Source organism: Petromyzon marinus, chromosome 68 (assembly GCF_048934315.1).
Source record: "Petromyzon marinus isolate PM22_M1 ecotype Great Lakes invasive population chromosome 68, UKy_Petmar_22M1.pri1.0, whole genome shotgun sequence".
Taxonomy (NCBI): domain Eukaryota; kingdom Metazoa; phylum Chordata; class Hyperoartia; order Petromyzontiformes; family Petromyzontidae; genus Petromyzon; species Petromyzon marinus.
In genome coordinates, this window is record NC_133734.1 from 8326859 (window position 1) to 8341884 (window position 15026).

Sequence of the window (15026 nt, forward strand, 5' to 3'; positions counted from 1 at the left end):
AGTGAGCGAGTGGGTGAGTGAGCGTTGAGTGAGCGAATGAGTGTGTGAATGAGTGAGTGAATGAGTGAGCGTGTGAGTGGGTGAGTGAGTGTGTGAGTGAATGACTGAGCATGTGAGTGAGTGACTGTGTGAGTGTGAGTGAATGAGTTAGCGTGTGAGTGAGTGAATGAGTGAGCATGTGAGTGAGTGAGTGAATGAGTGAGTGAGTGAATGAGCGTGTGAGTGAGTGAATGAGTGAGTGAGTGAATGAGCGTGTGAGTGAGTGAATGAGTGAGTCAGTGAATGAGCGTGTGAGTGAGTGAATGGGTGAGCATGTGAGTGAGTGAATGAGTGTGTGAGTGAATGAGTGAGTGAGCGTGTGAGTGAATGAGTGAGTGAATGAGTGAGCATCTGAATGAGTGAATTAGTGTGAGTGAATGAGCGTTTGAGTGAGTGGGCGAGCAAGTGAGTGAGTGAGTGGGTGAGCGAGTGAGTGGGTGTGTGAGTGAGTGAGTGAATGAGTGAGCATGTGAGTGTGAGTGAGCGTGTGAGTGGGTGGGTGAGCGAGTCAGTGAGTGAGTGTATGAGTGAGTGAGTGTATGAGTGAGTGTATGAGTGAGTGAGTGTGTGAGTGAGTGAGAGTGAGTGAGTGAGAGTGTATGAGTGAGTGTATGAGTGTATGAGTGAGTGTGTGAGTGAGTGTGAGTGAGTGAGAGTGTATGAGTGAGTGTATGAGTAAGTGAGTGAGTGTATGAGTGTATGAGTGTGTCAGTGAGTGTGTGAGTGAGTGTGTGAGTGAGTGAGTGTGTGAGTGTATGAGTGTATGTGTGAGTGAGTGTATGAGTGAGTGTGTGAGTGTATGAGTGAGTGAGTGAGTGTATGTGTGAGTGAGTGTATGAGTGAGTGAGTGAGTGTGTGAGTGAGTGTGTGAGTGAGTGAGTGAGCGACGCACTGACCGATCACAGGAACGTGGATCTGCGTGAGTATCTGTCGGAGGAGGTGCAGGCCCAGCACGCCCACACAACGTACGACCTCATCGCCAACATCGTCCATGACGGACGACCAGGGGAGGGCAACTACCGGGTTCACATCCAGCACCACGTACGTCACACACACACTCACTTACACACTTACTTACACACTCACAGACACACTCACTTACACACTCAGTCACTCACACACACTCACACACTCACACACTCAGTCACTCAGTCACTCACACACTCAGTCACTCACACACTCAGTCACTCACACACTCAGTCACTCACACACTCAACAACAACAACAACCGCCATTCGCCACTAAGTGGCGGTGACGTCACCATGACGCTTGTGCCAGGCTATGTGCACCCTGAGGCCACGTGAAGTGTCGAATGCCCGCTGGCAGGAGGTCACGGGGCAGACCCAGGTGCCACGGGTCGACTGAATGAGATGACTGGCTGATGCACAACCTGTGCCCCCTACTGTGCCAACCTGCTGTGCTTTAACCACCCGGCGCTCCGCTCGTTGTTGTGAGCGTCGCTCCTCCGCCCTCCGTTGTTGTTGGAGAGCGACTACCTCCAACTGCCCAGTAGCATCCTTCACAAGCCTCCTCCACAGAGGCCGATCTTGACACCGCTGGTACCAGTCATCGGCAAGTCCACTCAGCTCCACGTCCTCCTGTACCACATCACTCCATCTCTTCTCTAGCCCGTGCCGCGCCTGCTTAGCCCCCTCAATCCGGCCGAATAAAAGCTGTTTCGCCATGCGGTGGCTGGGCATGCGGGCTACATGACCCAGCCATCGCAGCCTTGCCCGCCGGAGGAGCTCACCGATGGGACCTTGCCCAGATCTTTCAAGGATTTGTGAGCTCCTCACACAATCCCGTCTGGTTAAACCCAGGATGGATCGTAGGCAGGCCAGCCTAAATGTTTCTAACCGGCGAAGATGTTCCATTGGGGGGGTCCACGTTTCGCAAGCGTAGAGAAGTGAGGGAATGACCGTGGCCAAGAAGACCCGAAGCTTAGTGCGGAGCGACAGACCAGGTAGCTTCCACACAGCGTTACGCAACCGATGAAAAGATATTGCCGCTCGACTGATTCGGAGTGAGACCTCTGCTGTTAAACTGGAGCCAGTCATAAGCACACTGCCCAGGTATGAGAAACTCTCCACTCTCTCCACAACTGCCCCATCACCGATTGGGAGTTGTGGGGGTGGAGTGTCCGATGGTACAAAATACCCAGGCAGGTGCTTAGTTTTGGTGGGGCTGATGGTAAGGCCCCATCTCTTAGTTGTACGCTCCAGTCTCAGCAGCAGCGTCTCCAACTCCTCCTCTGAATGAGCAGCTATTACCAAATCATCGGCATACATAACATGGTTGAGCAATAGGGAGCCATCCCTTGACCGCACCCGGGCATCGATTAGCCTCCCATTATATCTGTACCATATGGAGATTCCCCCGGTACAGCTATTGAAGGCTTCACGAACTACGTGGTCAAAATAGATGTTAAATAATGTGGGAGCCAGAGGACATCCCTGTCGCACCCCAAGGTGTACAGGGAATGGCTCTTGACTCCCGGCCACGTAGTTTTACCCGGGCCCGCTCACCATCATGAAGGTCCTTAATGACCGTGAGCAGAGGGTCAGGTACTCCAAAAGCACGAAGAACGACCCAGAGCCCAGGCCTACTGATGGTATCATAGGCCTTGACCAGGTCAATACAGCAGAGATGTAGGTCTTGTTGGAATTCCCTACACCTCTGCTGTAGCAGACGGACAGAAAATATGGCATCTGTGCAGGACCGCCCTTTCCTGAAACCGCATTGGGGCTCCGCAAGCCTCCTCTCAGCGTGCCTGGCAAGGCGATGCTGAATAATCCTTGCCAGGACCTTTCCCGGCACACTGAGGAGTGAGATGCCCCTGTAGTTGTTACAGTCTGTGCGGTCCCCCTTCTTAAAAAGGGGGACCACCAGGGCATCCTTCCAATCCTGCGGAACCCGTCCAGTGGTCCAGACTGTTATGATGTCATATAGGGCAGTTTGTGCACAAACGCCACCCTCCCTCAGCATTTCGCTTGGGAGATCATCTCTGCCCGCTGCCTTTCCTGGTCTCAGACTCCGGATCGCCTTCAGTACTTCCTCAACAGATGGCACCTCAGCCAGCCACTCACAGGGGGTGACTTCTTCCAATATTTGAGGCACCGCAGCCTCAGCAGGGTCATCCTCACTTTGTGCCACGATGTTTTCCTGGCTGAGGGATTTTCCCTCCCCCAGGACCTCACAGAAATGCTCAGCAAATCTGCAAACCTGTTCCTGGGGGTCGGAGATTGGATCACCGTTTTTTCCCCTAATGATGGTAATAGGTGTGGCGCTGCAGGTTACTTTTTTGATGGAGTTAAATAGAGATTTGTGATCACGGGCCACTGAGGCAGACTCCATCTCCTCAGCAACCCGCGACCACCACCCATCCTTGCAGCGCCTCACGGCTCTCCGAACCTCCGAGCGAAGGCTGCGGTAAGCCTCCTCATTCTCTGATGTGGGATTCTGTAGCCGATGACAGTGAGCCTGTCGCTTTTTCTCAACCATCCTGAACACCTCCTCTGTCAGCCAGGGTCTCTGGGGAGGTCTGGACCGCGTACCTAAAGCAGCCATTGCAGCTGCATGAGTCACAGTCCTAAACCTCGCCCATTTACCCTCGACATCAGGAGGAGTCGGGGACGATGCCAATCCCACCCGCAAGCGATGATGAAATTCTCGCTTGCAACTTTCATCAGATTACTGAGACCAGGCCACTTTAGGTCGGAATGGAGTCCTGGGTGTACACCCACCACCGGAGCGGAAGAATGGCAGGCGCATCTTACAGATGACAAGTCGATGGTCAGAGGGCAGATCAGCTCCACGGTAGGTCCTGGTGTCAAGGACATGGGCTCGCATCCGCTGGTCTGTCACTATGTAGTCCAGCAGATGTTCTTGCTTGGACCCGGCATGCATCCATGATGTTGTGTGGATGTGCCGATGCCAGAACAGCGTGTTGGTAATTACAAGCCCATGGGCTGCACAAAAATCTAGCAGCCTCCTACCGTTGTTATTGAGCTGATCTGGCCCATGCCCTCCAATCACTCCAGACCAGGTGCCAGTATCATGACCAACTCGGGCATTGAAGTCACCCGACATGATGACTCTATCCCGAGGGGCCACTTTAGCCAGCACCTGTGACAGGAGGTCATAGAAGACATCTGACTCATCGGCTTTGCCTGCATCCCTCCACGGATGTTCATCTTCGGTGGGGGCATAAGTAACCACGACCACCATTCCTCGCCTCCGGTTGATGGGAAGGCGAGCCCAAAGTAGCCTGGGGCTTACAGCTTCCCACACCTCACCGCCACGCTTCCATGCCCCCTTCATTCTTTTGTTCAAAAGAAGAGCCACACCCTGTTGTTTGGCAGTCTGCTGCCCCGAGTAGAGGACTGTCCACCCCTCATGGTGGCAGGAGCCAGAGCCGGTCCACCGGACCTCCTGAATACCGCATAGATCCAGGCGGTACCGGTCCAGCTCCCGACAGAGGAGTGGCAGCCTCTCCTCCGCAGTGAGCGTTCGAACATTCCACGTGGCCACCCGTAGTGGCTTTTCGTTGTTTCTGGAGTAGCCCCGAGGGTAGGTATTCAATCTATTGGCTCTGCCAATTGTGGTTTGGCCAGGAGACGTCATAGACGCCTGGCCCCCCGGGGCCTCCGGCACAAGCTTATTAGTTACATATTTCAGTTTAACTCGTGGTTTTGTGGTAATTAATTGAAGGTGGAGGGGTTATCAGCCCCTCGCACCCGTCCAGAGCCCCCGTTTAGCCCCTGTGGTGGACACATATGCCATGAGGGGAGGAGCCAATCAAAATTGGATCTCCCCCCACAGCACTGTCCACGACAGAGTTGCCCGTCCGGCACCGCGAGGAGGTAGGGGGTTGTTTTGCCGGATACACTCACACACACACACTCAGTCACTCACACACTTACACACTCACACTCACTCACTCACACACACACTCACTCGCTCACTCACACGCTCAATCATTCACTCACTCACTCACTTGCTCGCCCACCCACCCACTCACATGCTCACTCACTCATTCACTTACACACTCATTCACTCACTCGCTCTCTCACACACTCACTCGCTCACTCATACACTCACACACTCACTCAGTCACTCACATACTCACACACTCACTCATACACTCATTCACTCACACTCATACACTCACACACTCACTCACACACACTCACTCGCTCACTCACACACTCGCTCACTCACTCACTCGCTACTTAGTCACTCACACACTCACTCACTCGCTACTCACTCTCACACACTCGCACACTTACACACGCGCACACTGTGTGTATCTGTGTGTGTATCTGTGTGTGTATCTCTGTGTGTGTCTCTGCGTGTGTCTCTCTCTGCGTGTGTCTCTCTCTGTGTGTATATCTCTGTGTATATCTCACTGTGTATCTCTCACTCTGTATCTCTCTGTGTGTATCTCTGTGTGTGGATCTCTCACTGTGTATCTCTCTATGTGTATCTCTGTATCTCTGTGTGTATATCTCTGTGTGTGTATCTGTGTGTGTATCTCTCCGTGTGTATCTCTGTATCTCTGTGTGTATCTCTCTGTGTGTATCTCTGTGTGTATCTCTGTGGGTATATCTATGTGTATATCTGTGTGTGTGTATCTCTGTGTGTATCTCTGTGTGTATCTCTGCGTGTGTATCTCTCACTGTATCTCTCTCTGCGTGTATATCTCTGTGTGTATCCCTGTGTATCTCTGCGTGTGTATATCTGTGTGTATCTTTGTGTGTGTATCTCTGCGTGTGTATCTCTCACTGTATCTCTGCGTGTATATATCTGTTTATCTCTGTGTATCTCTGCATGTGTATCTCTGTGTGTATATCTGTGTATCTCTGTGTGTATCTCTGTGTGTATCTCTGTATATCTCTGTGTGTATCTCTGTGTATCTCTGTGTGTATCTCTATATCTCTGTGTGTATCTGTGTATCTCTGTGTATATCTGTATATCTATGTGTGTATCTGTGTATCTCTGTGTATCTCTGTATATCTCTGTGTCTATCTCTCTGTGTATCTCTGTGTGTATCTCTGTGTATATCTATGTATATCTCTGTGTATCTGTGTGTATCTCTGTATATCTCTATATCTCTGTGTGTATCTGTGTATCTCTGTGTATCTCTGTATATCTCTGTCTATCTCTGTGTGTATCTGGGTGTGTATATCTCTGTGTGTATCTCTGTATCTCTGTGTGTATCTCTGTGTGTATCTCTGTGTGTATCTGTGTATCTCTGTGTGTATCTCTGTGTGTATCTCTGTGTGTATCTCTGTATATCTATGTGTATATCTCTGTATATCTCTGCGTGTGTATCTGTGTATCTCTGTGTGTATCTCTGTGTGTGTATCTCTGTGTGTATCTCTGTGTATATCTCTGTATATATCTCTGTATATATCTCTGTATATATCTCTGTGTGTATCTCTGTATCTCTGTGTGTATCTCTGTGTGTATCTCCGTATATATCTCCGTGTGTGTATCTGTGTATATCTGTGTGTGTATCTCTGCGTGTGTATCTCTGTGTGTATCTGTGTGTATCTCTGTGTGTATCTGTATATATCTCTGTGTGTATCTCTGTGTGTATCTGTGTATATCTCTGTGTGTGTATCTCTGTGTGTATCTGTATATATCTCTGTGTGTATCTCTGTGTATATCTCTGTGTATCTCTGTATATCTCTGTGTGTATCTGTGTATCTCTGTGTGTATCTCTGTGTATATCTCTGTATATCTCTATATATGTGTGTATCTGTATGTGTCTCTGTATATCTCTGTATAAATCTGTGTGTATCTCTGTGTGTATCTGTATATATCTCTGTATATCTCTGTGTGTGTATCTCTGTGTGTATCTCTGTGTGTATCTCTGCGTGTGTATCTCTGTGTGTATCTGTAAATATCTCTGTATATATCTCTGTGTGTGTATCTCTGCGTGTGTGTATCTCTGTGTATCTCTGTATATATCTCTGTGTGTATCTCTGTATATATCTCTGTATATATCTCTGTGTGTGTATCTCTGTGTGTATCTGTGTGTATCTGTGTGTATCTCTGTGTATCTCTGTATATATCTCTGTGTGTGTATCTGCGTGTATCTCTGTGTGTGTATCTCTATATCTATGTATATATCTCTGAGTTTGTATCTCTGTATGTATCTCTGTGTGTATCTCTGTGTATCTCTGTGTGTAACTGTGTGTATCTCTGTGTATCTCTGTATATATCTCTGTGTGTGTATCTGCGTGTATCTCTGTGTGTGTATCTCTATATCTCTGTATATATCTCTGCGTTTGTATCTCTGTATGTATCTCTGTGTGTATCTCTGTGTATCCCTGTGTGTATCTGTGTGTATCTGTATATATCTCTGTATATATCTCTGTAAATATCTCTGTGTGTGTATCTCTGTGTGTATCTCTGCGTGTGTGCGCGTAGGGAGCTGGCAAGTGGTACGAGTTGCAGGATCTGCACGTGTCTGACATCCTGCCACAGATGATCACGCTGTCGGAAGCGTACATACAGGTGACGCGCACACAGACAAAGGTCCCCCAGGTAGCCTTGGCATGCTGTAGGGGCAGGTGCTGTGAGTAGTAGCGAGTAGCAGTGTCTATGTACTACACACACCACACACAGACAAAGGTCCCCCGTGTAGCCTCTTGGCAGGCTGTAGGGGCAAGTGCTGTGAGTAGCAAGTAGCAGTGTCTATGTACATACAGGTGACGCGCACACGGACAAAGGTCCCCCAGGTAGCCTTGCCATGCTGTAGGGGCAAGTGCTGTTAGTCGTAGCGAGTAGCAGTGTCTATGTACTACACACACCACACAGACAAAGGTCCCCCAGGTAGCCTTGACATGCTGTAGGGGCAAGTGCTGTGAGTAGCGAGTAGCAGTGTCTATGTACTACACACACCACACAGACAAAGATCCCCCAGGTAGCTTGTTGGCAGGCTGTAGGGGCAAGTGCTGTGGATAGCAAGTAGCAGTGTCTATGTACTACACACACCACACAGACAGAGGTCCCCCAGGTAGCCTTGACATGCTGTAGGGGCAAGTGCTGTGAGTAGTGAGTAGCAGTGTCTATGTACTACACACACCACACAGACAAAGATCCCCCAGGTAGCCTTGACATGCTGTAGGGGCAAGTGCTGTGAGTAGTGAGTAGCAGTGTCTATGTACTACACACACCACACAGACAAAGGTCCCCCAGGTAGCCTTGACATGCTGTAGGGGCAAGTGCTGTGAGTAGCGAGTAGCAGTGTCTATGTACTACACACACCACACAGACAAAGCTACCCCGTGTAGCCTTAACAGTCTGTAGGGGCAAGTGCTGTGAGTAGCGAGTAGCAGTGTCTATGTACTACACACACCACACAGACAAAGATCCCCCAGGTAGCCTCTAGCAGACTGTAGGGGCAAGTGCTGTGGATAGCGAGTAGCAGTGTCTATGTACTACACACACCACAGAGACTCACAGATTGGCACGGGTGGCTACGTACGGTGCGACAGACGTTGAACACGCATAACGTCATGTCTGTGATTGTCTTCTCAGATCTGGCATGGAGACCCACAGAGACCCATAGACACCCAGACCCACAGAGACACCCACAGAGACACCCAGACCCACAGAGACCCACAGAGACACCCACAGAGACACCCACAGAGACACCCAGACCCACAGAGACACCCACAGAGACCCACAGAGACACCCACAGAGACACCCAGACCCACAGAGACCCACAGAGACACCCACAGAGACCCACAGAGACACCCACAGAGACACCCACAGAGACACCCACAGAGACACCCACAGAGACACCCACAGAGACACACACAGAGACACCCACAGAGACACCCACAGACACACCCACAGAGACACCCACAGAGACACACACAGACACCCACAGAGACACCCACAGAGACACCCACAGAGACACCCGCAGAGACACCCGCAGAGACACCCGCAGAGACACCCACAGAGACCCACAGAGACACCCACAGAGACACCCACAGAGACACCCACAGAGACACTCACAGAGACACCCACAGAGATACCCACAGAGACACCCACAGAGACACCCACAGAGACACCCACAGAGACCCATAGACACCCACAGAGACACCCACAGAGACACCCACAGAGACACACACAGAGACACACACAGAGACACACAGAGACACCCACAGAGACACCCACAGAGACACCCACAGAGACACCCACAGAGACACCCACAGAGACACACACAGAGACACCCACAGAGACACACAGAGACACCCACAGAGACACACACAGAGACACCCACAGAGACACCCACAGAGACACCCACAGAGACACCCACAGAGACACCCACAGAGACACACACAGAGACACACACAGAGACACACACACAGAGACACCCACAGAGACACACACAGAGACACCCACAGACACCCACAGACACCCACAGAGACACCCACAGAGACACCCACAGAGACACCCACAGAGACACACACAGAGACACACACAGAGACACACACAGAGACACACACAGAGACACACACAGAGACACACCCACGTGTAACGTCATGTCTGTGATTGTCTTCTCAGATCTGGCAGAGACGTGAAGAGAGCACGGAGAGTGGAGGAGCCTAAAGGGACTCACTCATTCATTCACTCATTCACTCATTCATTCACTCATTCACTCACTCATTCACTCATTCACTCATTCACTCACTCATTCACTCACTCACTCATTCACTCACTCACTCATTCACTCATTCACTCATTCATTTACTCACTCATTCACTCACTCATTCACTCACACACGCATTCACTCACTCATTCACTCATTCATTCACTCACTCATTCACCCACACACTCACTCACACACTCATTCACTCACTGACTCATTCACTCACTCACTGACTAACTCACACACTCACTCATTCACTCACTCACTGACTCACTCATTCACTCACTCACCCACTCACTCACTCATTCACTCACCCACTCACTGACTCACTCACTCACTCACTGACTCACTCACTCACCCATTCACCCACTCACTGACGCACTCATTCACTCACTCACACACTCACTCACTCATTCACTGACTCACTCACTCACTGACTCACCCACTCACTCACACACTCACTGACTCACTCATTCACTCACTCACTGACTCACTCATTCACCCACTCACTGACTCACTCACCCACTCACTCACTGACTCACTCATTCACTCACTCACTGACTCACTCACTCATTCACTCACTCTCACCCATTCACCCACTCACACACTCATTCACTCACTCACTGACTCACTCATTCACTCACACACTCACTCACTCATTCACTCACTCACTGACTTACTCACTGACTCACTCACTCATTCACTGACTCACTCACTAACTCACTCACCCACTCACTCACACACTCACCCACTCACTCACCCACTCACTCACACACTCACTCACTGACTCACTCACTGACTCACTCACCCACTCACTCACACACTCACTGATTCACTCAATGAGGCACTCACTGACTCACTCACACACTCACCCACTCACTCACCCACTGACTCACTCACACGCTCGCTCACTCACCCACACACTCGCTCAAGCGCTCACTCGCTCGTTCACTCACTCACTGATTCACCCACTCGCTTGCTCACTCACTGACTCACTCGCTCTCGCTCACTCACTCACTCACCCACTTACTCACTCACTCACCCACTTACTCACTCACTCACCCTCTCACTCACTGACTCAGCCACTCACCCGCTCACTCAATCACTCACACACTCGCTCACTCAATCACTCACACACTCGCTCATACACTCACCAGCTCACTCACGCACTCGCCCACCCATTCACTCACACACTCGCTCACCCACTCACTCACCCACTGACTCACCCACTCATTCACCCACCCACTCACTCACTCACCCACCCACTCACCCACTCATTCACCCACTCACTCTCACACTCACCCACTCACTCACACACTCACACACACACTCACACACACACTCACACACACTCTCATACTCACTCACACGCTCACTCTATCACTCACACTCTCACACACCCATCCACACACTCACCCACTCACTTACCCACTCATCCACTCACTCTAAAACTCTCACACATTCCATCACGTACAAAGTTCCCCCCTATAGCCTTAACAGAATGTCGGGGCAAGTGCTGTTATCGAACAGGCGTACGCACACACAACAACAGCCCTCACCACGACACTTGTGCCAGGCTATGTGCACCTTGAGGCCACGTGAAGTGTCGAACGCCCGCTGGCAGGAGGTCACGGGGCAGACCCAGCAGGTGCCACGGGTCGACTGACTGAGATGACTGGCTGATGCACCACCTGTGCCCCCTACTGTGCCAACCTGCTGTGCCCTCACCACCCGGCGCTCCGCTCATTGTTCTGAGCGTCGCTCCTCCGCCCTCCGTTGTTGTTGGAGGGCGACTGCCTCCAACTGCCCAGTAGCGTCCTTCACGAGCCTCCTCCACAGAGGCCGATCTTGACACCGCTGGTACCAGTCATCGGCAAGTCCTCTCACTGACTCACTCACTGACTCACTCACTGACACACACTCATTCACTAACTCACTCACTGACTCGCCCACACACTCGCTCACACACTCGCTCACTCACTCACCCACTCACTCATTCACCCACTCGCTGACTCACTGACACACACTCATTCACTCACTCATTCACTGACTCACCCACTCACACACTCGCTCACTCACCCACTCACTGACTCACTCATTCACTCACTCACCCACTCACTCACTGACTCACTCATTCACTCACCCACTCACTGACTCACTCAACCACTCACCCATTCACTGACGCACTCATTCACTCACACTCACCCATTCACTCACTCATTCACTCGCTGACTCACTGGCTCACTCGCCAACTCACACTTCATTTGAGGCTGAGTCGACCTAGGGGATGCCCGAGGACAGGTCCCAGATAAGCGCCCTGTGAAGGCTACCGGGGCTGTGGCCCAGCCGTCTTTGTCTCACCCAGACTACTACTACACACCGCGAGGCAGCAGCAGCAGGTAGCTGCAGTTGAGGCCGGGTCGACCTAGGGGAGGCCCAGCACCGATTGGGATGACCGTCACTGCTGGTAGTGGTGATGGTGGTGGTGGTGCTGCTGGTGGTGGTGCCGCTGGTGGTGGTGGTGGTGATGCTGGTGGTGATGATGTTGGTGGTGGTGGTGGTGATGTTGGTGGTGATGGTGGTGGTGCTGGTAATGGTGGTGGTGATGGTGGTGCTGCTGCTGCTTGTGGTGGTGCTGGTAATGGTGGTGGTGATGGTGGTGGTGATGGTGGTGGTGCTGCTGCTGGTGGTGGTGGTGCTGCTGGTAGTGGTGCTGCTGGTGGTGGTGATGGTGGTGGTGGTGCTGGCCATGAGTGAGGATCGAGCTCCCGTACCCTGCGAATCTCCGGTCTACCGTCCTGACGTCGTTCCTGTAGTTCTGTAAAGGATCTCGCACCAATAAAAGAGGCAGTGAATATCAATAGGTGTCACCTGGTCACAGTGAATCTCAATGGGTGTCACCTGGTCACAGTGAATATCAATGGGTGTCACCTGGTCACAGTGAATCTCAATGGGTGTCACCTGGTCACAGTGAATCTCAATGGGTGTCACCTGGTCACAGTGAATATCAATGGGTGTCACCTGGTCACAGTGAATATCAATGGATGTCACCTGGTCACAAGGTGAATCTCAATGGGTGTCACCTGGTTACACACAGTGAATCTCAATGGGTGTCACCTGGACATATAGAGTGAATCTCAATGGGTGTCACCTGGTTACACAGAGAGTGAATCTCAATGGGTGTCACGTGGTCACACAGTGAATCTGAATGGGTGTCACCTGGTCACACAGTGAATCTCAATGGGTGTCACCTGGTTACACAGAGAGAGTGAATCTCAATGGGTGTCACCTGGACACACAGAGAGTGAATCTCAATGGGTGTCACCTGGTTACACACTGAGAGTGAATCTCAATGGGTGTCACCTGGACACACAGAGAGAGTGACTTAATGGGTGTCACCTGACCACAGAGAGAGAGAGAGAGAGTCATTCTCAATGGGTGTCACCTGGTCACAGTGAATCTCAATGGGCGTCACCTGGACATACAGAGAGTGAATCTCAATGGGTGTCACCTGGTTACACATAGAGAGTGAATCTCAATGGATGTCAACTCGTCACACAGAGATCGTGAATCTCAATGGGCGTTACCTGGACACAGAGAGTGAATCTCAATGGGTGTCACCTGGTTACACAGAGAGAGTGAATCTCAATGGGTGTCACCTGGTCACACAGTGAATCTTAATGGGTGTCACCTCGTCACACAATGAATCTCATTGGGTGTCACCTGGTCACAAGGTGAATCTCAATGGGTGTCACCTGGTTACACAGAGAGAGTGAATCTCAATGGGTGTCACCTGGACATACAGAGAGTGAATCTCAATGGGTGTCACCTGGTTACACAGAGAGAGTGAATCTCAATGGGTGTCACCTGGTCACACAGTGAATATTAATGGGTGTCACCTCGTCACACAGTGAATCTCAATGGGTGTCACCTGGTCACAAGGTGAATCTCAATGGGTGTCACCTGGTTACACGGAGAAAGTGAATCTCAATGGGTGTCACCTGGACATACAGAGAGTGAATCTTAATGGGTGTCACCTGGTTACACAGAGAGAGTGAATCTCGATGGGTGTCACCTGGTCACACAGTGAATCTCAATGGGTGTCACCTGGTCACACAGTGAATCTCAATGGGTGTCCCCTGGTTACAAAGAGAGAGTGAATCTCAATGGGTGTCACCTGGTTACACAGTGATAGTGAATCTCAATGGGTGTCACCTGGACACACAGAGAGAGTGAATCTCAATGGGGGTCACCTGGTTACACAGTGAGATTGAATCTCAATGGGTGTCACCTGGACACACAGAGAGAGTGAATCTCAATGGATGTAACCTGGTCACACAGAGATAGTGAATCTCAATGGGCGTTACCTGGAAACAAAGAGAGAGTGAATCTCATTGGGTGTCACCTGGTTACGTAGAGAGAGTGAATCTCAATGTGTGTCACCTGGTTTTACAGAGAGAGTGAATCTCAATTGGTGTCACCTGGACACACAGAGAGAGTGAATCTCAATGGATGTCACCTGGTTACACAGAGAGAGTGAATTTTAATGGGCATCACCTGGACACACAGAGATATTGAATCTCAATGGGTGTCACCTGGTTACGCAGAGAGAGTGAATCTTAATGGGCGTCACCTGGACACAGAGAGAGTGAATCTCAATGGGTGTCACCTGGTTACACAGAGAGAGTGAATCTCAATGGGTGTCACCTGGTCACACAGTGAATCTTAATGGGTGTCACCTCGTCACACAGTGAATCTCAATGGGTGTCACCTGGTTTACACAGAGGGAGTGAATCTCAACGGGTGTCACCTGGTTACACAGAAAGAGTGAATCTCAATGGGGTGTCAAGTGGTTTCACAGAAAGAGTGAATCTCGATGGGTGTCACCTGGTCACACAGAGAGAGTGAATCTCAATGGGTGTCACCTGGTTACACAGAGAGAGTGAATCTTAATGGGCGTCACCTGGACACACAGAGAGAGTGAATCTCAATGGGTGTCACCTGGTTACACAGAGAGAGTGAATCTCAATGGGTGTCACCTGGTCACACAGTGAATCTTAATGGGTGTCACCTCGTCACACAGTGAATCTCAATGGGTGTCACCTGGTCATAAGGTGAGTCTCAATGGGTGTCACCTGGTTACACAGAGAGAGTGAATCTCAATGGGTGTCACCTGGAAATACAGAGAGTGAATCTCAATGGGTGTCACCTGGTTACACAGAGAGAGTGAATCTCAATGGGTGTCACCTGGTCACACAGTGAATCTTAATGGGTGTTACCTCGTCACACAGTGAATCTCAATGGGTGTCACCTGGTC

General features: G+C 50.7%; 1 protein-coding gene across 1 annotated transcript in view; it reads left to right on the forward strand.

Annotated features, from left to right (window-relative positions):
• Positions 1 to 12570, forward strand: part of LOC142906665 (ubiquitin carboxyl-terminal hydrolase 39-like) — a 24738-nt gene extending 12168 nt beyond the window's left edge. Inside the window, exons 7-9 of the mRNA XM_076054941.1 lie at positions 945 to 1080; positions 7477 to 7563; positions 9625 to 12570. Coding sequence (XP_075911056.1) covers positions 945 to 1080; positions 7477 to 7563; positions 9625 to 9669 — 268 coding nt within the window. The 3' untranslated portion in view covers positions 9670 to 12570. The remainder of the gene's footprint in view (positions 1 to 944; positions 1081 to 7476; positions 7564 to 9624) is intronic.
• Positions 12571 to 15026: the final 2456 nt, after the last annotated feature.